General features: G+C 35.4%; 1 protein-coding gene across 1 annotated transcript; it reads right to left on the reverse strand.

The window, feature by feature from the left end:
• Positions 1-9,214: 9,214 nt before the first annotated feature.
• Positions 9,215-25,114, reverse strand: LOC306861776 (plexin-C1-like). The gene is made up of 18 exons (XM_079404247.1): positions 24,763-25,114; positions 19,067-20,103; positions 15,648-15,773; positions 15,401-15,535; positions 14,924-15,024; positions 14,519-14,627; positions 14,267-14,426; positions 14,067-14,178; positions 13,885-13,978; positions 13,691-13,729; positions 13,182-13,315; positions 12,906-13,091; positions 12,319-12,427; positions 11,729-11,899; positions 11,402-11,563; positions 11,194-11,296; positions 11,011-11,112; positions 9,215-10,686 (listed from the first exon to the last, which is right to left on the reverse strand). Exons 2-18 carry the CDS (start codon positions 19,961-19,963, stop codon positions 10,652-10,654), a joined length of 2,775 nt encoding a protein of 924 aa, XP_079260373.1. The 5' UTR covers positions 19,964-20,103; positions 24,763-25,114; the 3' UTR covers positions 9,215-10,651.
• Positions 25,115-25,809: the final 695 nt, after the last annotated feature.

The raw sequence follows: 25,809 nt of genomic DNA on the forward strand, positions 1-25,809 counted from the left end.
CACACACACACACACACACACACACACACACACACACAACAAACAAACACATAACCTTGATGTGCACACTGAGGGCAGGAGAGTGTCTCCTTTCATGGTCTAAGGAGATGAGGGAAGAGAGGAATTTCTCTGGGATTACCTACAATACAACAGGCTTCCCAGAATTCCTCACACCAGGAAATGGATTTCTAGGAAGTGGTGATTAGAACGAAGTGGCAGAACGCCAGACAAGTAGGATCACCCATCAGCAGCTCCTCCCCTTCTCATACTCTCTCTCTCTCTCTCTCTCTCTCTCTCTTCCCTTCTTTTCTCTGTCAAAATGCTTGCTAACTCAGGGACAGTACTAATGCACCTATCATGATATCATTGTATTATAATTTGTATTATTATCATCTTGATGACATTTTCCTAAGACTTCCAACATGCGTTGCACATGAAACTTGAATACAGATAACGCTTTAATGAGAATGTCTGCTCATTTCAATCATCAAGCGATCTCTCAGAAAAGCCCCAAATTACAATAAATGGCATAAATTAGATTACAAATGGCAACGGATTCAAATCATTTATTAATTTTAATGGATGTGAAATAAGGTACCTAAACTGATTTCATTTTATTTTTTCTGAAAGTGACCATAATAATACTTATCAAATTGATAATTAATGTAAAGCATCAGTTTTTCCAGGTAGATTTTATACTTTTTGTATATATTTATGTATATATTTAATATACTGTACTGTAATAATTATCAAATTGTTTATTAGTGTGAAGTTTTTTCTATGGCTAGAGCATAAATTAATTATTTTATTTTGTTATATGTGTATATTTATGAAAAGAGACTAAAGAATTATTTAATTGTTCATTAATGTTAAGCATTGTTTTCTTCTCATTTATGGCTAGAGTATGAATTATTGATTTTATTTTATGTATATATTTTAAATAAAAATGTTAAAATTGTTAATGTGAAATGTTTTTCTCATTAATGGCTGAAACAGATTACATTTTATTTATATATTTATGGAAAGAGATTGTAATAATGATCAAATTGCTAATTACTGTGAAGTATTTTCTTTCTAATTTATGGCTCATAATTCTTTTCCTCATTCATAACATTTTATACACATCTGTTGTTATGTCACATTTTTGTCAGTATTTTAAATGATCCACTTTGTCTGTTTCTCGCTCTCTTTCAGTCCTTTGCTTCAGCTCACCTCGTCACATGAGATTTATTGAGTCTAAATTAGTGTTGGAGAAGCCGGTTTGTTTGCCTTGCAGTTAATTATCTCTCTGATTACTGTCTTTACATGCTTTTGGCACTTGTATTTAGTCAGGCAGAGGGAATTGACTCTAAACATTGAACTGAGCCTAACAGAAGCACTGCAGTATTGTTCAGTCGAAGTTTTGTGGAAATTACTTGACAAGAAGTTTTTATATATTTAATGAACCATTTCATTCCTAGAATGTTTGCTCACAGATTGTTTAAGGACGTTATAAAGAGTTGAACAGAATACCTTTGCACAGAGCTGTCACCTGTCATGTTGGTTGAATAGGCCATCTGTGTGAACTGTTTAGGTCATTAGGTTTTATGACCCTTCTTTTTCTCTCTCTCTCTCTAACACACACACATACACAAAAAGGAGACATGAATTGACAAGTGAGATGTGTGTTTGTGTCAGGTTTTGCTTATTATGGGGACCAAATGTCCCTGCAGAAATCACCTACATTGTGTGGAGTTCCCATGTGGAAAACAGCCTAATGCATTTGCAAAATAATAAACAAATAAAAATGCAAAATGGTGACAAGATGACAGTTAAAAATATATTTTCTCAGTATAAAAACACTAGAAGTGAAACGGAAATTCTTCATGATGATTCAATTAGTATTAAAAATAGTATTATTACTTTAATAAAATCTCTTTCTTGGTAAACAAACATGCACAGTCCTTCCAACAAAAACAGAACACCTTGTCCTATGCCTCTGTTAGGCTTATAAAACATATTCACGCTCATTCCATAATTATTTTTCAGTTTCATAAATATTTCCATATTTCTATTTATTCCTGCACATAAATCTCTAGGGGTCTCCTCAAGGACGTGGTGACAGCCTGTGGCGCTGTGTTGCTGTGGGGAGGTTCAGGCGAGGATTCTGAGAAATCTCCATATACTCCTGAATGTGCAGATAACAAGTATTAAACGGGGCTTATTGGAAGCAGATGCCCTTTTCCCAAAAACCTCAGCAGGGTTGATTTCTGGGAGTTCAGGACTGCTTCTTTCTCTGCTGTGATTGAGGGGAGTGTTTATGTGTGTGTGAGCGCAGTGATATCTCTGTGAATGATGCTCGAGTTCCTTGAAGGGCTTGCCAACTGATGTGTTTCTTTTGCTGATGTGAAAGCTGAATCAGTAAATTCATGTAATCATATATATATATATATATACCACCAGTAATTTTTTTTACCGTCTTTGAAAGAAGTCTCTTATGTTTTCTGTTTAAACGTTCTATTTAAAAGTTTTAAAGTTCCTGGCATGAAAAAGCTGAATTTTCAGCTGCTATTACTCCAGTCTTCAATGTCACGTGATTTTTTGGAAATCAATCTAAAATGTTGATTTGGAGCTCAAGAAAAATATTATTAATATAAATGGCTAAAATGGATGTGCTGCTTAATATATTTTTTAGAACTGTGATTAACCACCATTCAAGAGTTGGGGGTAAGTAAGATTTAAATGAAAGAAAGAAATTAATGCTTTTATTCCGCAAGATCAAATATGATAATGTTCGATTTCAAATAAATGCTGTTTATTGAACCTTTAATTCTTCAAATATTTCTGAAAGAAAATTGCACAAAATTATTAAAGAGCAAAAATAGTTTACGGCATTGATAATAATAAGAACCATTATTAATAATTTAGCACCAATAATAATTCATAATAACTGCGAACCAAATCATCATATTAGAATGATCTCTGAAGGATCATGTAATCACTGCTGAAAATGCCATCACAGGAATAAATGATATTTTAAAACTATACTGTTTTTAATCAAATAAATGCAGCCTTGGTGAGCATAAGAGATTTCTTTTAAAAACAAGAATCTTAATAGAAACTAAGGGTGAAATAAAAATGTACCCCCTCAGACTAATGATCTGTGTAAAAATGCATAATTAAGAAGAAGTGATTCTGCCTATTGGAAAATGCTTCAGGTTTCCTGGAACATTAGAAGGAGTGGATAATGTGCTATTGATCCTTCCACAAGCGAAGAACTCAGGAATGCGGCTCATCTTGTTGCTATAGTGATAACAGTCTCTCCACACCTTTATTTTTATCACTGTCTGATGGATTGTGTGTATGAGTGTGTATCTTTGTGTATTTGTGGGCTCTATCATCAGTGCACTAGCGATGCTTTTCTGCTTGGATAATTATGGTAAATTGAGTTCTTTGAAGCAGTTCTTCTTTTCAAAGGTAATTTGCAGTGACTATTAGCAGAATAATAGAGAAACTGTGTCTAACATCAAATGAATCATGTGCTAGTTACATTCAGAGCAGGCATTGAGTTTTGTTTTTTCTTTGTTCTGCTTTTGGTGTAGATGTAGTTTTTCTGCTGAACTAGGTCAAATTTTGCACACAGCCTTACATGTTACAGAATGAAAATGTATCACAATAATTGTGCAACTATAAAGTTTTTTTGTATTATATTCAGATATTTAGATATAAAGTATAATATAATATTATATTGCATTTAGGAGTAATTTCGATAATAAAATCTATTACCAATTCATGCCACTGATATTTGAATAAAATCTTATACCTGAAAGGGTTAATAGCTGAGTTAAATCATGTATATAGTAGCCTAATAATCTGAATACGCCTTTGAAATGATTATGGAAAAATGTTCATTTAATTATACTTGGTTTAACATTATACTGATAACATCAAAATATTAGGTTAATAAGAGAACAATGAAAGAGATACAATCAAAGCCTTTTAATGCAAAATAATTGTACTACAGTGATAAATAACAGACTGTAAGAACTTTGAATGGCTGTGTTTATGCAACATATCATAATATGTAAGTATAAGGCGCCACCTGCTGTCCGGAGAACAGATTAGCTGTTAGATTAAATCCGAAAAATAAATGACAAAGTACAAAATATAAGAAAAAAAGAATAAGAATATTAAAGAAATTACTATATTAAAAAAATGCAAATACATTGGTCTTTCTCCACTTAGGATAATATAAAAATCCCCAACACTGATCTGAAATGACAATGAAATGTCCTACTCATAAAATATCTCAAAGTTGACAAAGATTTATAATGAACTTAACAGTGTAGAGATTCTCCCTCCCATAATCTATTGAGAGACAGCATTACATTTACCATTTGCAATAAAATATCAAAACAGACTTACAGTGAGTGAGTCCACTGCAGTGACGGCTCCTGATTCTCCTTTAATCTTACAGATAACAGAATAAGACTCAGTCTTCTCCAGAACACACTGATACTGCTGATCTCCCTGTAGACCCGTCACAGTCGCCTCATTCATACTCAAATTCAACATATCTGCCCTTTTCGGAGAAACAGAGAGTGTGGGATGTTCGGAGGTTGTGAATTTTACATGCTGATGTGCAGAAAACCTGTTTTTTTAATACCTATGTATGCCACTACATGCGGACTGTACACTGATGTTAAACTCACCTTAATGTTCACCTGTAGATCTTTAGCCACCTGTAAGGAGGGGAATTCAGTGAATCCTGGATCATACTCATAGGACAAATACCCACAGTCCACAGTGGAGTTCCCCACATGCAAGCTTAAAGAACCACATTTATAATAATAATAGTATTTGGGGGAGTGAAACCACACGTCCTGAGAAAGAGAAAATATAACTAATGCATGTGACATGTGCAGAGTGAAGCTACATGTAAGCTTTGAATAGCACAAATAATGTTTTGTTTGAATTAATAAATATTGACAGTCAATGTCAAGTACATTTAACAATTATACTAGCAAACTAATTAAACAATCTGCCAAACTAGAACTCATGTGAATATGGGCTGTTTTGACTGTTGATGTCCATATGTCAGATACAGTGCTGTAGACTGCTACACTGGATCCTCTTTAGGGTAAAGCTCATTTTTAGACTAATGCAGGAGTAATAAGCACACATCTTACCCCTGAGCTTGTGTTACATTGTGTTTTCAGATCATAGTGTCAGTAACTGGAATTGAGAAATCAGAATCAGGGAGGAGCCAAATCTATAAGTAATATATAATATAAAATAATATATAATATCTGAATTACAAAAATAATCATGATAAAAAGTCCCAACAATGATAGAAAAGCAAATGCATGTGTGTGGAAGCTGTCTGACCTGCTCCAGGTGACTGTGGGCTGTATTCCTGTGCAGCTGGGCTGAGAACTGTAAGTGATGATGCTGTTACCATGACAACGGTCGTCAGGAGTAACGACACACACTTTCACTGTTCCTTTAGTTCCACTGGGAGGAATGTGGAACCTTAAAGTGTCACTGGAGCGATCAAACACTGGAGATCTGAAGAGAAACATTCATGTCCAGATACAGTATCATTTATCTGAATCTACACTCATTCATATACACCACTAAACAAGCACACAGTCTCACTCTTTAGGAATGCACTCCAGATGCAACGAAAACATTTTAAACGTACATTTCTCACCTTGATGCACTTTTGCATTTAGCAGACTTCCAAAGTGGCTTACTTTGCATACAGCTATATTTTATTAGTTCAAATTTGCCTAATTTATTTTGCTTAGATTTCTCTTTAGGAGATAGATAAGAAACTTAATCATAAGGTATATTGGTTTCAGATGTGTCATGAAGTTTACTACCATGGTTACGGTTGCTGAGAGATTGAAAGGAAATAACAGTTTTGTAGACATGCTCTGTGGTCACAGAATTGATAAATAATGTTCTCCCTACAAAGGCACACATATTATTGAATCAATGTTACTAGTCCCTGTGTGAGAAATCATAGGCAAAAATGTCAAAGGTAAACCCTCAATTGTGAATTACTGATCAGTAGTTCGATTAGATGGAAGTTACATATACAGTATGTTGTCATCCTAAGTTATGTATTGCTGATTTATGAGTTCTCTGGTGGGTTTTTACACTTTCTTCCTGCTATTTAGCATTCACTTGTGCTCATTTGCTTCCTATTATTTTTAAGGTAATAGCAGCAGAGTTGCCAAGTTCACTTATAAGTGACTTTAAGCTTGTTTTTTTCAAGAAATCTTATAGATTTTGGGAGTCACTGCTTGAATTTTTTAGGGAGTATTTTTTTAGGGAGTATTTCCAGAATTTGGGCTTATAAGTAGTTCTGATATTCTCTTAAAAGGAACCACTTGTTGCATGTGCAGTGATCATATAATAATGTTACATGTAGATTCCATTTTCATGACCACACTGCAAACCCACAGGTGCAGTGGAGCCTACTTATACCCTCAGTGTTTTCTAACTAGAGAGGATAGCATTTAAGAAACTATTGAAAAATAAACTAAGTAGCAGACCTTTATGAATTGTCCATCACTGGTTCCTATGAACAGCACAATCCAGGATCCATTTGTAGTTGCTGCCACTGCTGATATTGAGCTGTACTTGAACACCACAGAGAGCGGCTGAAGTTCACTACCTCTCTGAAACACAAACAACAAAATTAAACTCTGTATGACTCTGAATAGTGAGTAATAGAAAATAAATAGTACAATTATGTTTTACCATGCAACAGATATTCTTACGTTATCCATATCTCAATAAGGTAAAATACTGTTATCATTTTTTAAAAACATATGCAATTTCCGACCTCAGATCCACATGTCTTTTCACCATTAGCGCAGAAGCCCTTCACTCGGCCTTGAACGTTACTGATATCGTACAGAGCCAGCGCGCTGTTCTCCGGATCCTGCTGATTCTGTGCACTGAACGCACCTGCCCAAATAACACCGTTCACTGAGGGAATAACGGTGGAGGCGACAAGCACTGGACGAACTTTATCACTGCAGCATCGTATCGTTGCAGCCTGTAGGGATTTGATTATGTCTGTCTTTTTTCCTTCAGAGCTGTTCATCCTCAGGACGAGCACTTTCCTCTCAGAGCCAGACTTTGCGTTGAGAAATAAATAGGATTCTGAGGGCGAAACTCTCTGGAATCCATCAACAAACTCCACATCTCTCATTGTGCTCTGAATAGTGGCATCTGATCCTTCTGCTGTTCTTGAGAAAATCCCTCCTGGTTGAGATTCTGAGGTGCTCCACAAGCTAACAACAGAAAACATAGTATCTTGAGGTTTTGCATCGTCTTCTTTTTTCCCAACCAAACGGTACCTACCAGCTATGAAGGCAACAGATTTCTCATTCTGTCGTGACCTTAACGGTATATTACTTTCATAGTAAATACTATTTGTAATGTCATTTATATCAAGAACTTCAAAATATCCATCTTCAAAAGTCCCACACGTTATCAGGGTGCCGTTGGCTTCAAAAGGCACCAGAATGTTGACTCTGTTATGGTAAGTAGCATTAGTGATGTCTTTCCTCTTCTCCTCGTTTAGATCGTGGCTCATCTGATGTAGTCGATGTTCAGTAAGAACAAATAACTTACTGTTACCAACTACAAAGTCCTTAATATCTCCATCAAAGTTCACCACATCACCGCAAATGCAGTATTTGAAAAGTAAAAGTATTGCAAATAAGTATCTTCCCATCTTATTAAATAAATAAATGAGCAGTTGGATAGGCCTATAGTGTATTTGATGACTCGATCTTGTCACAGAGATCAGCTGCACTCAGATGAGTTTAAGGGTGAAGTGGGTGGATGTGAAGTAGCTCTGTGAGATGAGGGCGGAGGTCTAGCAACAACAGAGACATTTTGATTTTTAAAACGAAGACAAACTTTCCAAACAGTTACTTGAGTGAACGTTAAAAATACTAATAAAATACACAAAATAAAAATTAAAAAGTACGCCTAAACATTTTAAAATGTAAATTATGACATCAGGGGGAATAAGATTTTTACGGAGTATGAAGTTTGTAGATCAACTTGTTTAATAATAATATTCTTATTGCTCATTGTCCTGATGCAAATACCATAAAACCTGCCACCCATCCGCTAAAAAAATAATTCACTTCGCAGACGAGGGAAAAAGCATACATCTGTAGCTTATATGTAAAAACAAATTAGGCTATTAGCTTTGGGATGTACTACTACTTCATTTATTGTTGATGTTATATGAAGCTAAATTAATTACCATGAAAATTATTCATTTAACTTTTTGGTTCATGTAACACATGGCAAAAATGCATGGCTATAAATAGCAGTCTTTTATTTAGATGTAGATTCTCAGCTGGTTTATTTTCGCATATTTCGTATCTGTGAGAAAATGTATCAAAATAATGACACTACCATTACATATTACACCCATATGCACAGCAAACACTATACATTTTGGTCAAATGTGGCTGCTGCATTAACCTCTATGCTTATGCAGGGAATATCATATCACACAGCAAAAAAAGCATTCTGTGTTTGATAAAATTAGGGCAAACAAGGCGTTATATGTGATGCATATATTCTGATCTGTATGTCAAATCTTAAAGCCTTTTTAGTGCCTTATATAAATATATATTATATATTTATGCTAATAAATGCACAAGTAGTACTTTTAGAGCTAAAGGGATAGTTCACCCAAAAACTAAAGTTCTGTCAGCATTTACTTGCCCTCACGTTGTTCCAAACTTGTATGAATTTCTTTCTTCAGTTGAAGACAAAAGATATTGAAGAAAGTATGTAACCCAAGAGATGATTCTTCTGTAGTATTTTTATTTAATTTTTCCATACTATAGAAGTCAATGGGATAAATCAGCTGTTTGGCTACCCATATTCTTCAATTCAATTCATTCTTTTGTTTTCAACAGAAGAAAGAAATTCATAAATCTGTGGAACAACTTGAAGGCGAGTAAATGATGACAGAATTTTAGTTTTTGGGTGAACTATTTCTTACAGCTTAAATGGCCCCCATTTTATCACACATTTCTTACCTAGCCCCCATTTTAGGGCTAACTTAGACAGATATGATGGTTTATTACCGGTTCATTCCAATAATATTTAATATTTTAAAACATGTCTGAAATGGTTAATAGCTTAATAGAGTTTTAAAGACTTTTAAGTACAGACCAGACTCTTTCCAATAGATTTCATATTTTTGGTATGTTTATTTGTAAGTATATTGTGTACAAGAATAAAAATGAATGAATATGAATATACAATTAAAGTCCCCTGCAGAAACTAATTTTTGATAATTAATGACTTAAACATTTTAACCCATGAAAATTTCTTCATGCCCTGAAATGGCTTGAATATAACTTTACACCCATACTTCATTTAGTATACATGGATTTATGAATATACAAATTAGTCCCTGCCCCCACTCAGCCAGATTGGACTTCCTGCTCCACTTTCACTCGGTTGAAGTAGTAAACGCTACAGAATGGCAGATGTCACTATTGGAAATAATAAAGCCACTTAGGGTTAAAACAGAAACTGATTCCAAAGAAAAAGATAACAGGGTCATCTACAAGTTGATATATCAGAATAATGCATTTTATGTATTGCTCCAAAGCACTGGATACATGATAGTAATTGATATCATTAGCCTTTGGCTTGACTACTGTATGTTATTAAACAGCTAATAATGTGTTGCTGTTAAACAAACCATGTTCCTGTTCACCTTCTCAGACAGCTACCTTCTTTAAAAAATCAACATCCTTAGGCAGAAATGTTTTGTTAATCATATGAAAAGCCCCATCCTGCAGGTTGATTGGATTAGTTTGTGACAGAAGGAAACAGGGTCAGTTTTTAAGTAGTGTTTTTAAGACTGTATTTGGTACACTGCCGTTTTAAGGAGAAAATGCAGTGGTGTTGACTGATGAATTTGCACATGATTTGTTTTGAAGCATATTGAAAACACTACATAGACATTAAAACAACGTAAAAAACTTGATTTTCACCACATGAGTCTTTATAGGAAATACTGTAGAAAAACACTTGCTCATCTTTATGACGATACATATATAAAAGCTATATGTGATCCTTTTATATCTATGCTTGTGATCCTTTTTCAGTGCAAGTAAGTTTTAAAAAATGTTTTATTGACTGCCATGCATATTGCTTAGAAAAGTATAGTTGCATGGTGTAAAAATTAGCTCTTATTTTATTATTTTTATTTTTAGCTTTAGGGAATTAAGTGTTAAAGATTAGGGTTGATTTGACTGAATTGATATTAATTCAATATTCATTATTTATACCTAATCAACCATCGTCCAGAGAGCGTTAAAATCAGTATATCTCAACAATTTTGTTTATCTTGCTTCGTGGCCACGATCAAAACAAACAAAATATTAATTTATCAAATTTTAAGCAAGGTAGCAAAGGACCAACAGCTCAAGGCAGTAACCCCTCAAGTACATAATACAAACACTGCTCTGTAAAATGAAACACTTTATTATTTGCTAACTGTTACTCTAAAATACATAACTAAGCTAAATAAAACAAAACACACATACACTTTGTCCATTAAAAGAACAGTTGGAGATGAACACGCAGCAGTCATGTGACGGTCATGTTATGGATCTCTTGATTTGCAGGCCTCTCTCTCTTCTGAGTGGACAAGAAAACACTGACATTAAACCACTATAGGATATTGACTTCAGCGGTAGTGATAATTAACTTAGCACTCATGATGTTTCGGAGAGGGGGAAGATTTTAGAACAATCTTAGAGTGAGTTGTTCGATCCCTCTGTATATAAAATCTCTACAATGGTTTAAGGCATTATTTGTGTCCTGTGCACAAATGTGCAGGAGGAGCTACACACCAAAGTTGAATATTTAAGGTTAGTTGTGTGTTCATAATACTAAACTTCAGTATGAGCAACAGTGATGCTTACAAACACCACAAAGAACAGCATTTCAAAGATGACCAACCTTGTCGTATGTCCCTTCTGATGTTGGTTTCCAGTATGTCCAGTTCCTTGTTCATTCTCTCATTCATTTGTCTCTGGCTCTTACGGTGAACAATGAATCCAACTAGACAGAGAGAGCGAACACATACATTAGTACCTGCAGGACTATTGTGAAAATATGTGACGTAAATCTGAAATCACTTACCAACAGCACCCAGAATTATGAGCAGAATCAACGCAGCAAGGATGAGTAAATATATTAAACCACTTTGAGACTCAAGGTTTTTTGAAAATTCCCCAACATTTATCTGAAAATTATAGTAAAAGAAGGTATGTAAGATTTATAAGGGTTGTAAATAATTTACAACAAGTAATTAAGACAATTTGAATAAGACATGAATATGTGCATTCACATTGAGTTTGTCCACTGTTGGGACGGCTCCTGATTCTCCTTTAATCTTACAGATGACGGCATTGGACTCAATCTTCTCCAAAACACACTGATACGTTTGATCTCCCTGTAGACCCGTCACAGTCACCTCATTCAAACTCAAATTCAAATCATCCTTCATTTTCTGAGAAACAGAGAGTGTGGGATGGTTTGGAAGTTGTAAGTTTCACAAGCTGATGTGCAGACACATAATACATTTACTTAAGAGTTTTTAAGACCAGGGGCCACCACGCATGCCAAAAATGCAGACAGTAGACTAAAGTTAAACTCACTGTATCATTAAACTCACCTTAATGTTCACCTGTACATCATTGGCCACCTGTAAGGTGGTGAATCCGGTGAATTCTGGATCAGGCTTGTAGGACAAATTACCCACACAGTCCACAGTGGAGTTCCCAACATTCAACAACAATCTAAGCTGACCTCCACCATCATAGCGGGGTGAGTGAAACCACACGTCCTGAGAAAGAGAGACGATGAAAATATGATGCTAATACATATGTTAATAATACATGTGACATTTAAAGCTGCCTGTAAGCTGAGAATACACTTAAAGTCTTCAGTCATTATTACAATTCTGACATTTCATTGAGACAAGCTTATAATTATTTTCATGTTAACTGACCATCAATATTAAAATGATTAAAAACAATATTTAATTATTATTAAATATTAAAATTCAATAAAATTTTGTTTAAAATTTATTTATTTTTTAATATAAAATCTCTATAATCAATTGCTTGCGATGTTTAGGCATCATAACAGCTTGGAGGTCAGTAAGGTGATGGATGTTTGAAGACTCTGAAGTTATAAATAGCTGACCTCTATGTATCAGATAAAGTTCTGTGAGCAACTGAACGCGTAATAAACACATCTTACCCCTGAGCTTGTGTTGTATTGTGTTTTCAGCACTTTATTAGAGGGAAGGACAGTAACTGACTCCACTAATTCCAGATTGCTGCTCTGAACATAAATCTTCCTTCCACCACTGCATGAAGAGATTGAAAACTATTTCAGCCAGTAATACATGATAAAACATTCATTCATCTATTTACTTTTTATTTATTTATTTACATTTGTACTCCCCCACTTATTTTTGCATATGTTGCTTTTGCATGCACACACAGACACACAATGCCATATATTCCTACAAACAATGGACATGAAACCCACCAGAAATATTAAGAAAAGCCGGGCTGTCAGAAATCAGGTTTGACAGTTTGAGCAAGACTAAACTGAAGATTTCAGACACTTGACAAAACATGCAGGAAATGACCTAATGACTCTCATTTCTTCTTTCATTTCTTGCATATGACTTTTCCTCTGTTCTAAAAGTATCTCTGCAGATCAATGCAAATCTTATTTTTCCACATTAACAGTGCTCTTGAAAATTTCATGATTAAAATGTGCAGTAAGGTGTTGATGAGATGTAGAAGCTTATCTGACAGTGGTCTGAAATGTCTGACCTGCTCCAGGTGACTGTGGGCTGTATTCCTGTGCAGCTGGGCTGAGAACTGTAAGTGATGGTGCTGTTACTGTAACCATGACAACGGTCGCCAGGAGTAACAACACACACTTTCACTGTTCCTTTAGTTCCACTGGGAGGAATGTGGAACCTTAAAGTGTCACTGGAGCGATCAAACACTGGAGATCTGAAGAGAAACATTCATGTCCAGATACAGTATCATTTATCTGAATCTACACTCATTCATATACACCACTAAACAAGCACACAGTCTCACTCTTTAGGAATGCACTCCAGATCCCCTCGAATACGGATTTTAGTGACAGATTCCAGGTTCCTTCCTCTTAGTAAAACATTGTTTCTGCCATGGAAAGAAACCTTGTTGGGCTCCAGAGAGAGAATCTCTGGCTTCTGCAAAACACCAAAGGTTGCACTCAGTTGCACTCAAAAAAAAAAAAGAAGAATATAAACAAAATAACAGAAGTTAAAATGAATTTCATAACTTGCTATATAATTGAATATATAATACTTAAATAATAATTATTATTATGATTACCATTATTATTACCACCATAAATACACATTGATTAAATATTTCATAAATATATCAACAAATAATATGTTACACATAATTTAAAAAGAATGATGATTGACAAATTGTTCCTCAAATGGGGAAAAAAAATCCTTGGCCTCTTGTAAAGTCATATTCTTTTGAAATAGGAACATACAGAAAAAAACAATATCCCTATTTTGTGAAGTTGGGCATATAATCAGTTTGACACTTACATCGTAGACCATCTCAGAGAGTAGATTTTTACATGCATCCTAAAGAGTAGAGAAAGAGCCGTTCATGTACTTCCTGAGTTCACTTCAGTCAATGATAGTTCAGCTTTCAACAATGAATTGCTATCAGTTTATAAAGGTACGCTATTTCCCAATATATACTGAATCACTGCATTATAGCTAACACGTCTCCTCACCTGAATGTTTAACTGTGGTCCAGGTCCAGGTGTCCAGTCACAATGCTGGGAAGAAGAGGACCAGTGACACCCAGATGAGATACACTGAACACACCTGCATTTAATTCATATTTTTAATATTTATGAAATAAAAGTTCAAAGAAGTCTTTCAAGAAGTCTGGTTTAGACTGTGCATTTCTCACTGTGTATAAGAAGCATTTGGTGAATTGTCTGTGATACTGGAGCAGTTCCTCAGCGTCAGCATCTCTGTGATCTTCTGATCCTGTATGGTGACTGTAGCAGAGACTTTTAAACCTGAACAGATGTTTATAATTATAAGATTCTGACTACATAAATGCACTGTATGTTAGTAAATATACAACTTCTCTGAAGGAGAGCCAACCTCTATTATAGAGCATCTGGTCAGTAAAACTACAGGAGCAGTTTGGGAAAACTTCATCCAGATCAGACCCGTCACACAGCTTCACACTTTCTTTAGTGAAAGTACATGAGAAAGCAGGATTTCCTGTGCTCTCCAGACTCAAGGAAACATGTAGAGTAATCTGTGTAGGAGTGGGCAATTGTTGGTAAAGAGTATTCTAGTAAATATTTTCCAAATTATAATTATAAAATTGTTTTAGATATCGATGTATACCTTTCTAGAAGAATTCTCTGTCATCTGAAAAGAAAACAGCTGTGTCTGAAGAGAGTTTTTTGGGATGGAAATCCATGAAGTATCTGAGCATTCATCTTGAGTAGAACATCTAGATAAAAACAGCATCAACCAAAATATCACTACAGAACTGTTTGCACACTGCTCATCATGTCCATATAGATGATAAGAAGTTAAAAATGAAAGGGGAAATGGAAGTGATGTGTGGCCAAGTATGGTGACCCATACTCAGAATTTGTGCTCTGCATTTAACCCATCCAAGTTTATACACAGTAGTGAACTTACACTAACATGCAGTTAACATGCTGTTATACAATTAGGCACATTTACTGTAGTAAATGCAGCCCGCAGTAGATATCATGTGTGATGTGATAAAGGCAGGCTGACCTGTTTGTGTTCACACACCAGCCGCAGAGAGAATCCAGAGCAGCTCTGCAGTCTCTCAGAGTGCTGTATTTATCACACTGAACAACGGACACTCTTCTTAACTACATAAAAAAAATGAGCAGAAAGAGACAAGTATGATGATTCGATCTAACACACAGTAAAGGATACTGCCTGCTTTAGTAATTTAGTTTAATTTAGTGGTTCTTTAACTGGGAGAATTGCCCTTTTTTTGGTGGATAAAAACATTGCCTTGGATGAACAAAAGTATAAGGCAAATATTCCTTGTTGCTTCTGGAAATGATTATCACTTTTTACTTATTTATTTTAGAACACTGTAAGAGTAATTTTTGTATCATTAAAATGTTATATACAGAAACTATTCATTATTCAATATTTTCAAGATTTTGCTACTACACTAGTAGTATATATACTATATATTTTTTCATTGTTTGTTAATTGCACATTTTTAAACCTCACCTGTTTCCTCAGAGCAATGTAGATATGTCTGAAATCTACTGGATCAAAGTATATTCTGGGAAGCACTGCTTGTTCATCATCAGATTTGTACAGCACTATTGGACAGCCTGGTGTGAATTTCTCATCCAACACAAGCTAGAGAAGCATGAATATATGTGTAAATGGGTGGGCATGTGCTTAAAAATAAAAACTCAGTGAGAATAGTGAAAATAAAAGCACATGTGTATGAGAGAGAGGTGAAGGAGACCTTTATGAATTGTCCATCACTGGTTCCTATGAACAACACAATCCAGGATCCATTTGTAGTTGCTGCCACTGCTGATATTGAGCTGTACTTGAACACCACAGAGAGCGGCTGAAGTTCACTACCACTCTGAAACACGAACAACATTAGTGAATCCTATAGTGCAGTGGTTCTCAAACTTTTTGCAGTGGCGTACCCCTGGGGCATTTAACATTCTTCTGAGTACCCCCACTTTGACCGCAGTCACACCTTTGCCATTTAGGGACAATATTTTCCACCTTAACTTGATTAACAGGATCATTTGCTACCTTTAGGAAATGTTTTTCAAGCCTTATTAATTATATGTCATGTTTTATGTCATATTCTTGCAATTCCATTAAGTGTATTATTAATATAATAAATAAAGCAATAAATGATGGCAAAACGAAGTGATACTTGTAGATTTAAAACTAAAATCGCCAGTAGGTGGCAGTAAGTCACCGGAGGAGCGTCTCGCTGCAGCCCACAAGATCCAGAGGGCGTGGTTGGATCCAGATCCAACTCCTCCCACCTTACATACAAGGTGTGTTCGACTTCATGCAGCACTTCGCAGACCGATCAGCGGCTGACTTGAAGCAGTGCATGCCGGTTAGAAAATTTGTCTGAATTGAACCGGCGCCGACGCTACATCACTGTCACGTTTTATTTCAAAAGAATATCGATCAGGTTCCAAAAACTCTCCAAATTATTAATAATTTTTCCAATGCCTCGGGTTTATATTTTAATCTAAGTAAATGTGAAATAATGACAGTTGAAAGAATATAATTTTACGCAAATTTGCAATGTACCAATTAAATCTAGAATTAAATATCTTGGTATTCTACTTACCAAAGATAAAGAACTAAGTGAAACTCTTAATATATCTAACAGAATTGATGAATGTAAGGCCAGATTGAACAGATGAATGCAAAGAGACATTTCTATATTTGGAAGAATTTTACTGACAAAAGTGGAATCTCTGTCTAGATGCATTTACCCTGCAGGATCCCTTCCCATTTCTAATAAGAAAATTAAATGAATTGATCAGATGAACTTTAACTACATTTGGCAGAGAAAAGCTTATTATATTAAAAAAGGGACACTAGTGAAAGATTACGAAGAAGGGGGTTTACAGGCCATAGACTTAGACTGTATGAATGGAACTTTTAAGATAAATTGTCTTAAAAATCTTTTTAGAAATGAGAACAGTTTCTGGTTCTGTGCTCCTATAGAAATATCTTTAAAACTGTTGGTGGACTACAATTCTTATTATGCTGTGATTTTTCAATACAAAAACTTCCTCTCAAATTGTCAGAATTTCATAAGCAGGTTCTTTTATATAGGAAATTGATTTATAAACATACTTTTTGTGGAAAATATAATATTCATTGTGTTTACAAGCAATATAATAAGGTGTTGAACTGTATTCCAAAGGCCTTTGTGCTGTTGGTTAGTAATAGAGTGCCCAGTGTAACTGAAGCTCTTCACTTACCTTCTTTAATAATAAATGGGCAAGATTTCATAAGATGTAGGCTGCCAACTAAATTGATAAGAATTTTTTTGACCCAAGATAAGTTTCCTAATCAAGCTAGTCGAAATAACCTGACTCAAATTTTTCCCAAGAGTTCTATTTTTAAGTTAAGAACCATGTATCTCTCCTTTCCCATACCCCCCAAAGCCAAGGAAGTACACTTTTTAATGATATCTATCCATTTTTAGAATTTCTTAGATATAGATTTAATATTGATCACAATAATTGTACCTTTTGTGATGTTGATATTGAAACGACTGTACATTTATTCTTTGACTGTTCATTCAGTAGAGCCTTTTGGTATGATACATTCGAGTGGCTTAAAGATTCAGTCAAGCTGTTTTCTAAAAAATTATATAATTTTTGGCTCATTAATGGAAGATGTATGTACTCAATTTATACTGAATATTATTCTTATTTTGGGCAAATTTTATATTCATAAATGTAAGTGCCTTAAATCAAAGCCATTGTTTTCTGTTTTTCAAAAGGAATTTTGGATGTACTGTAAGTCGGTAAGATTGCTAAAATGTAAAAATGGAAGACAACTGTTTACTTTATTGCAGAAATTTAAACTTTTAGAAGACCCTATTGTGTAATTAATTCTCTTTTTTTTACATTTTCTTTTGTGCTTTTTGTATTTTATTTGTATTTATTTATTTTTTCTTAATTTTGTTTGGTGCTCTGTTTTCAAAGAGTGTATTGTGATCTTGCATTGCCTTGTTGTATTTATGTTCTTGCAATAAAAAAATAAAAAAAATAAAAAATACTGTCACGTGTGGCATCAAAGTACCGCGAGAGCGTTTCGAGAGCAGCCGGCTCACTCAGCTGGCGCCGTTTCTCTAGAGCGACTGCAGGAGCGCTGATGACTACGATTGGCCAAATTCACCACATGACAACAATGACGTGTGTTTCTAACGTCTTCAAATCCAATACAGCTCATAAATCTGTTTTTAAAACAGTAAAGGCTTTTTTACTGTAGTCGCAATTGTAATATTGAGTCACGTTTATCATAAAACACTGATGAAAGCATATATATATATACCCCCACTTTATTAGTATTTAAATAGTTTATATTGAACTTTATTCTTGAGCAGATGGTGCTGTATTAAGGGGAGACACTGCAGGCAAAAACACAGTTTTTTCATGCACCTTTCAAATTTGAGATTTTGGGCTTTTTGGTTTTTCATAAAGTATTTTTTCAGACTAGTGGAAAGAAAACATCCAAAAGACACTGTTAAGTTTTTCTTTTATAACACTTTCTATTTTGCATTCTATATTGTATTCTTGCTCGTATTTTGAACACGAAACAATTACTCGCACAGGTGTTTCTGTATCAACGAGGGTTTCTTAAATCGATTTCTGTACAGTCCATCAATAGGCTATTTGTTCTTCGTGCTATTAAGTGCTACAAATCTACTTTAAAGATACAATGAACAACAGCGCGATTTGCTAAAGCAGCATATTTAGCGAGCATCCTATTATACGCACGCTGCTTGTGTGGATGCAGTCAGTTCTGACCGCAAAAGATGAGGTCATTTGATGTCATTTGACTGTTTACGGCATTTATCCCATTTTCATGTTTTTATACTAGAAGCGGCATTTTGCAATTTCAAATGCTCGGTTTTAATGTTACTTTAAGTTGGGGGAGAATTAAATGACTGCCAAAACTCAGGATTTTGTTCGCGTACCCCCTCCGTGCACCTCACGTACCCCCAGGGGTACGTATACCCCAGTTTGAGAACCACTGCTATATAGTGTATAGACTATAATGAATTACGTTTATCATGCAACATGTATTTTATTACAAATGTTATTCAAGTCTCTGTAAGGCAAAATAGCCTACTGTTTAAAAACTATACAAGTAATTTCCGACCTCAGATCCACATGTCTTTTCACCAATAGCGCAGAAGCCCTTCACTTGTCCTTGAACGTTACTGATGTCGTACAGAGCCAGCGCGCTGTTCTCCGGATCCTGCTGATTCTGTGCACTGAACGCACCTGCCCAAATAACACCGTTCACTGAGGGAATAACGGTGGAGGCGACGAGCACTGGACGAACTTTATCACTGCAGCATCGTATCGTTGCAGCCTGTAGGGATTTGATTATTTCTGTCTTTTTTCCTTTAGAGCTCATCCTCAGGACGAGCACTTTCCTCTCAGAGTCAGTCTTTGCGTTGAGAAATAAATAGGATTCTGAGGGCGAAACTCTCTGGAATCCATCAACAAACTCCACATCTCTCACGGTGCTCTGAATGATGGCATCTGATCCTTCTGCTGTTCTTGAGAAAATCCCTCCTGGTTGAGATTCTGAGGTGCTCCACAAGCTAACAACAGAATACATAGTATCTTGAGGTTTTGCATCATCGTCCTTTTTCCCAACCAAAAGGTACTTACCAGCTATGAAGGCAACAGATTTCTGATTCTGTCGCGGTCCTACCAATATATTATGTTCATAGTAAATAATGTTTGTAATGTTACTTATATTAAGAACTTCACAATATCCATCTTCAAAAGTCCCACACGTTATCAGGGTGCCGTTGGCTTCAAAAGGCACCAGAATGTTGACTCTGTTATGGTGAGTAGCATTAGTGATGTCTTTCCTCTTCTCCTCGTTTAGATCGTGGCTCATCTGATGTAGTCGATGTTCAGTAAGAACAAATAACTTACTGTTACCAACTACAAAGTCCTTAATGTCTCCATCAAAGTTCACCACATCACCGCAAATGCAGTATTTGAAAAGTAAAAGTATTCCAAGTAAGTATCTTCCCATCTTATTTAGTAAATGAGCAGTTGGATAGGCCTATAGTGTATTTGATGACTCAATCTTGTCACAGAGATCAGCTGCACTCAGATGAGTTTAAGGGTGAAGTGGATGGATGTGAAGTAGCTCTGTGAGATGAGGGCGGAGGTCTAGCAACAACAGAGACATTTTGATTTTTAAAACGAAGACAAACTTTCCAAACAGTTACTTGAGTGAACGTTGAAAACAAATAAATAAAGAAAAATACTCATAAAATACACAAAATTAAATGAAAAAGTATGCTTAATCGTTTTAAAATGTAATTTATGACATCAAGGGAAAGGTACGGTGGCCAAGAAGTGCAAAACGAATCACGATTATGAAAACAAAATAACAAATTACAAACGCAAAATGCAAATCTAAAAAACACAACAACAATTCCGAAAACATTATAACAAGTCAGAAAACACAACGACAAATCAGACAAACCGGACAGCGCATTTGATTTGGGAATAGATTACTCACCGCTGACTGGACGAGACATCTGTCAATCAAGATGTAGAGGAAGAACCAGAAGAAGAACAGCAGAGTCATCTTGAGCATCTGCTCCAGTGGTGCAGATATTAGATTGTGTGTCATTGTCTGTTTTGACTCGATCGACCCGGGTTCAATCCTGCTTTTTGCTGAACTTTTTTTTCTCCCTTTTCAAGTCTTATATCGCATCGGAAAGGCATTTATTTTCAATAAAAATTAAGGAAATAATCGAAAAGTTGAAAATAAAGTATCGGGTAGGATTAGGGTAGGAGTAGGGAGGGCTTTATTGTACCAATAAGGTGGCATCCATTTGAATTAAAAATATAATTAATTGCCACTATTTGCAACAAGTAGCCTACTATACATATGTAACGTAATAAAACGTAATATTAATATGTAATTTAAAGATTCTTCCTCTACATCTTGATTGACAGATGTCACGTCCAGTCAGCAGTGAGTAATCTATTCCCAAACTAATGGCGCTGTCTCAAACTATACCTACCTACCTCTTCCGGTTTGTCTGATTTTTCGGTTTTGTCATTGTTTTTTGACTTGTTATAATGTTTTCGTAATTGTTGTTGTGTTTTCTGAATTGTTATTTTGTTTTAGATTTGCATTTGTGTTTGTAATTTGTTATTTTGTTTTCAGAATCGTGATTTGTTTTGCACTTCTCGGCCACAGTAGAAAGGAGATTTTTACGATCAACATTTTTAATAATAATATTCATATTAGTTTTTGTCCTGAAGCAAATATCACAAAACCTGTCACTAATTTACTTTGAAGACAAGGGAAAAAGCATACATCTGTATATGTTAAAAACAAATTAGGCTATTAGTTTTGGGACATACTGTTACTTTACTACATTAATTGTTAACCCTATTATATAAAGCTAAATTAATTACTATGAAAATTATTCTTTTAACTTTTCGGTACTTGCAACACAAAAATATATGGCTATAAATAGCAGTCTCTCCAAGCTTTTATTTTGATCACTCTCTGATGGATTGTGTCTCAAAGCATGAGCTGTAATTGTATTAGTGTGTCTTGTGTATTTGTGGGGTCGTCACTCGTCATTTTGTATTCGTTTATAGCCTCTCAAGTGTAGATTCATTTTGATTGTTGTTTATGGCACTGAAATAGTTGCAAACAGGAAGTAAGATGTAGTTTCTCAGCTTGTTTATTTTTGCGTGTTTCTGTATCTACAGAATGAAAACGTGTCATAGTAATGGCACTAAACAAAATATTACAAATCTGTGCACAGCAACCACCATGAATATTGAAGAAATGTGTTTGTTAATGCATTAACTCAGCATGTTTCTTAAATATCTGCAAACATATTATGGTATTTTTATGCTTTAGTACAGTCAAAAACTTACATACAGCACCTTTAAAGAAATAGTGATAATACATGTAGTGAGAAACTGATTTTAAATGAACAATGTCAAGGTATGTGTCCTATAATCTATTATATATTAAGTGGATTTAACATTGTATTCATTGTGTGTTATAAATTACCATAAAGTTACAACCACAAATATGTATTATAATATATTATAATTAGGATTATTTATGAGATTATACAACGTTAATGTTATTAAAATAATCACAATTTTAATGGTAAATTCCTTTACATTGTGAAAAACTGTAATAAGGTTTTTGGGAGTGAGCAAGAACATCTTACAGTTTCATGAAAAAAGTCAAGCTTTGAAAAAATATCGTTTAGGTTCTCTTGAGCTGCTGTTGAGGTTAAGGCTGATGAGAGTGAGAGGAAATTATAATAAGCTGTATAGTCAGGACGTGCACAGATGCACTTTGGTCAGTAAATTTAGGCAGAACTTCATTTCCTTCCTGCAACATACAGAAACATGCATATTGAATCGGTGTTTCAATGTTTAATAGAGATAACAGGCAGAACCTTCAAGGGTCAAACTCCAATAGTGAATTAACTGGTGCAATTAGAAATTTCCACAATTTGCACCTGGGGAGCAATTGGGGGTTTGGTACCTTGTTCAAGGGCACGTCAGTCGTGGTCATTGAAGATGGAAGAAAGTGCTGTTCATTCACTCTCCCCACCTACAATTCCTGCCGATACCCAATGGCGCCACCAGGGGGTGGCCACCCCAGGCCGACTCCTGGCCACCCCACTGGCCAGTATAAATTTTAGTAGCATCAGTTATGCATTTCATCCCTAATGCACAGCCAGGCAGGCAAGCCGCTCTAGACCTTCGATCGCACAGTAGCCAACCCTCTCCCCCGCCCCTCCGTCCATGCCGCTGTTGCGCGCTCAGACAGCAACAGCTCAGCGCGTGCCCGCCGGTCAACAATTTCAAAAGAAGTTAAGAAAGAAGACGAAGAAGACTACCGGTAAGTAAATAAGTCAAAAAATATTCTTTAGTAAAAGAAGACGGGGAATTATGTGCCGTGATGTGCTTTTTAAGAGCCAAATGGTTACAGTATACTGTTACAGCAGCTTTTTGATGTGTCTTTGAACGTTTTGACAAGAGTTACCTAGCTAACGTCGTTAGCTGGTGCATGTATATGTTATGTCAATTTTCAGACAATGAAGAGAAAGTCCACAGACATCTCATCTTATTTTAAGAAGAAAAGTACAGAAGGAGGAGTGAAAGAGATGGCAGGGGAGCAACAGAGGCTTAGTAATAGTGAGGAGGAGGAGGAGAAGGAGGAGGATGGAGGAGAGGAACAGACAGAGCAGCATGATACACAGCCAGCATTAGTGACAGAACACAATGACGAGGAAAAACAGACAGCAGCAGCCCAGGGACAGTCAGCACCATTGGTCACAGAAGTGTGGCAGGACACGGCAAAAGCAGGTGTTAGACGTGTTCCTGGACCAACAGGTGAAGTTACAATCACGTGGCCCTAATAATGAAATTGATGGCTAGCCTAGATAGTAACATCATCTGGAGAAATGTATGTTTTGATAAAAAGACTGATAAAAAGTCTTTCTGATAAAAAGACTGTTCTCCTGTCAATTTAACAGACTGACAAGCTCTTTTTGCACTACACACATATCTGCACAGTTTTTGTTTTATTTAACTGGTTTGCACTCTATCTATTCTGCCATGTGCCTTTGTCACTTTATCTATCTTTTTTATTTTTCTACAATGTCCTCAGATTGATAAGCTCTTTTGCACTACAAATATATCTGCACAGTTTTGTTTTTATCTAACTGGTTTGCACTATCTGCCATGCGCCTTATGCCACTTTATCTATTTCTTTATTTTATTTTTTCTACAATGTCCTTACTTGTATAGCTATAGAGTTGTATGTGCATATGTTTAAACCGTATTATCTGTATTTGAACGTGTTTAATGTTAACTGTTTACACCAAGGGTCTGAGGGTAACGCAATTTCAATTCTCTGTATGTATGTGCTGTACATGTGGAAGAATTGACAATAAAGCAGACTTGACTTGACTTGACTTTTGTTTAGTGTGTTTCCATTAAATTACAAATCATAACATAATCACTTAAAGCTTTTTGATTCATGTTTATTAATAGTTGAGTTTTATTAGTCTGAATAGAAATGCCTATAGGCCATTATTACAGCTATGATTGATAATTATGAGAGGGGCTTATTATTATTATTGTCATTATTATCATTATTATTATTTTAATATCAGAATAACTGATTTTGCCTCGTTTCATTATAGATATCTCCCAGTCAAATAAATGTACACCTTATGCCAAATATAATTGCAAAATAAAAAGAATTGTTGTGCAACTCAAAATGTTAACTGTACTGTTATTAGTCTGTGCACATTATATCATTAGTAACATTAAATATAACACAATAAACCAAAGTATATCAGTAGGAGTTTCCTTAAGTCTTTCTGATAGTTTTCTACAGGCCGGTTTACAACAACAGTAGAATAAAATTCTGAAATTATGGTTTATAGTTTTGGTGTGCCACCCCAAGATTTTAAGTGGCCCCATCTGGCCACCCCTATGAAAAATTTCTGGAGGCGCCACTGCCGATACCTAGACTCAAACCCACAACATTTGGGTTACAAGCCTGACTCTTTATCCAATAGGCCACGACTGCCAACAAGAGGCATTTTCTGCTGCCTCCCTCATCCTGTGGACTGCTCCCTTCCTCTCTTTGTTGTGAGTATGTGTGATCGCGAATCTCGAATGTAAAAGTGAAACTAAAAAAAATCTCACAACCATGTCAACGACAATCGCAGAAACAAGCGAAGATGACACAAAAGCATATTCAAGCAAAAGCCAACACGGATAAGCTGTCTGAGACAAAGCTAAATCTACATTACTCACCTATCAAAAAGAAATAGGTGCGTTCGACTTGAAGCACGGCTACGGACGGTGGTCAACGAGAGTAGCCGCTTGCAGTCAGGGGCGGAGTTGAAAACGGAGTCGTCAAGTCGGACACTTCGGGGCTCTCGTAGTTTGCTGCATCTACCTCAGTCATGGCAGATCACGTGGCGTTTGCTTGCTTTATTGCAGACGAACTGGAAGCTATAGAAATGCCGTTATTGTTGTATGAAATTGAGCACAATGAGCAACGAAAGTGAGTAAAGGTTCAATGTAATAAGTATTGTTTTTATATATCCAAAGGGACATGGGACCATACCCAACACCAGTGTGACTCGTTATTTCTAACGAGTGGGAAGCATGCAATCTGTGATCGCTTTCTTATGTGCGCTGTTTTATCGGTTTCACTTTCGTTTCGAATTCGATCACGTTCAGCAAGGAGGGGAGAGGATGGAAAGTGGGGGGCACAATAACTCGTTTGGGGGGGCACGGCCCACGAATGCAATCAAGGGAATCAAATAAGTCATTTACTCTCCTCAACAGCCCTCCTTCTTAGGTTATTTTGTTTATATTTGTTTCCAATGTCCATGATGATAATTTGAAGGGAAAAGTCTCACCAAACAAATCTGTAGGAAAAACAAACAAACAAAAAAAAAGGAAAGGCTGTTAAAAGCACATACTGATATCAGACATAATTTCAGGTAATAATAAATGCAGAGCTTTAATTTTAAGTTAAAATATAAAACATTATTTGTAAAATCACAGGAATAATTAATTGACCGAGAAGGGACAATAATTTAATAATAAATTAAATTAAATTATAAATCATACAATTAATGATTTAATAATGAATATTATTAATAAGTGTACATTTTATTTTTAATGAAGCATGACTAATACAACGCAGCATTAAGACATTAGCCACACAGCTCTCATATTACATAATTTATTATAATATATTATATAGAATTATTACATGTAAAAAGTGCACATACAAAACTGTTTTATTAATTTCACCAAAGTCTTTTAAACCATTCTACTAATGTTTCC

The sequence above is a fragment of the Barbus barbus genome (assembly GCF_936440315.1).
Source record: "Barbus barbus genome assembly, chromosome: 42".
Classification (NCBI taxonomy): Eukaryota; Metazoa; Chordata; class Actinopteri; order Cypriniformes; family Cyprinidae; genus Barbus; species Barbus barbus.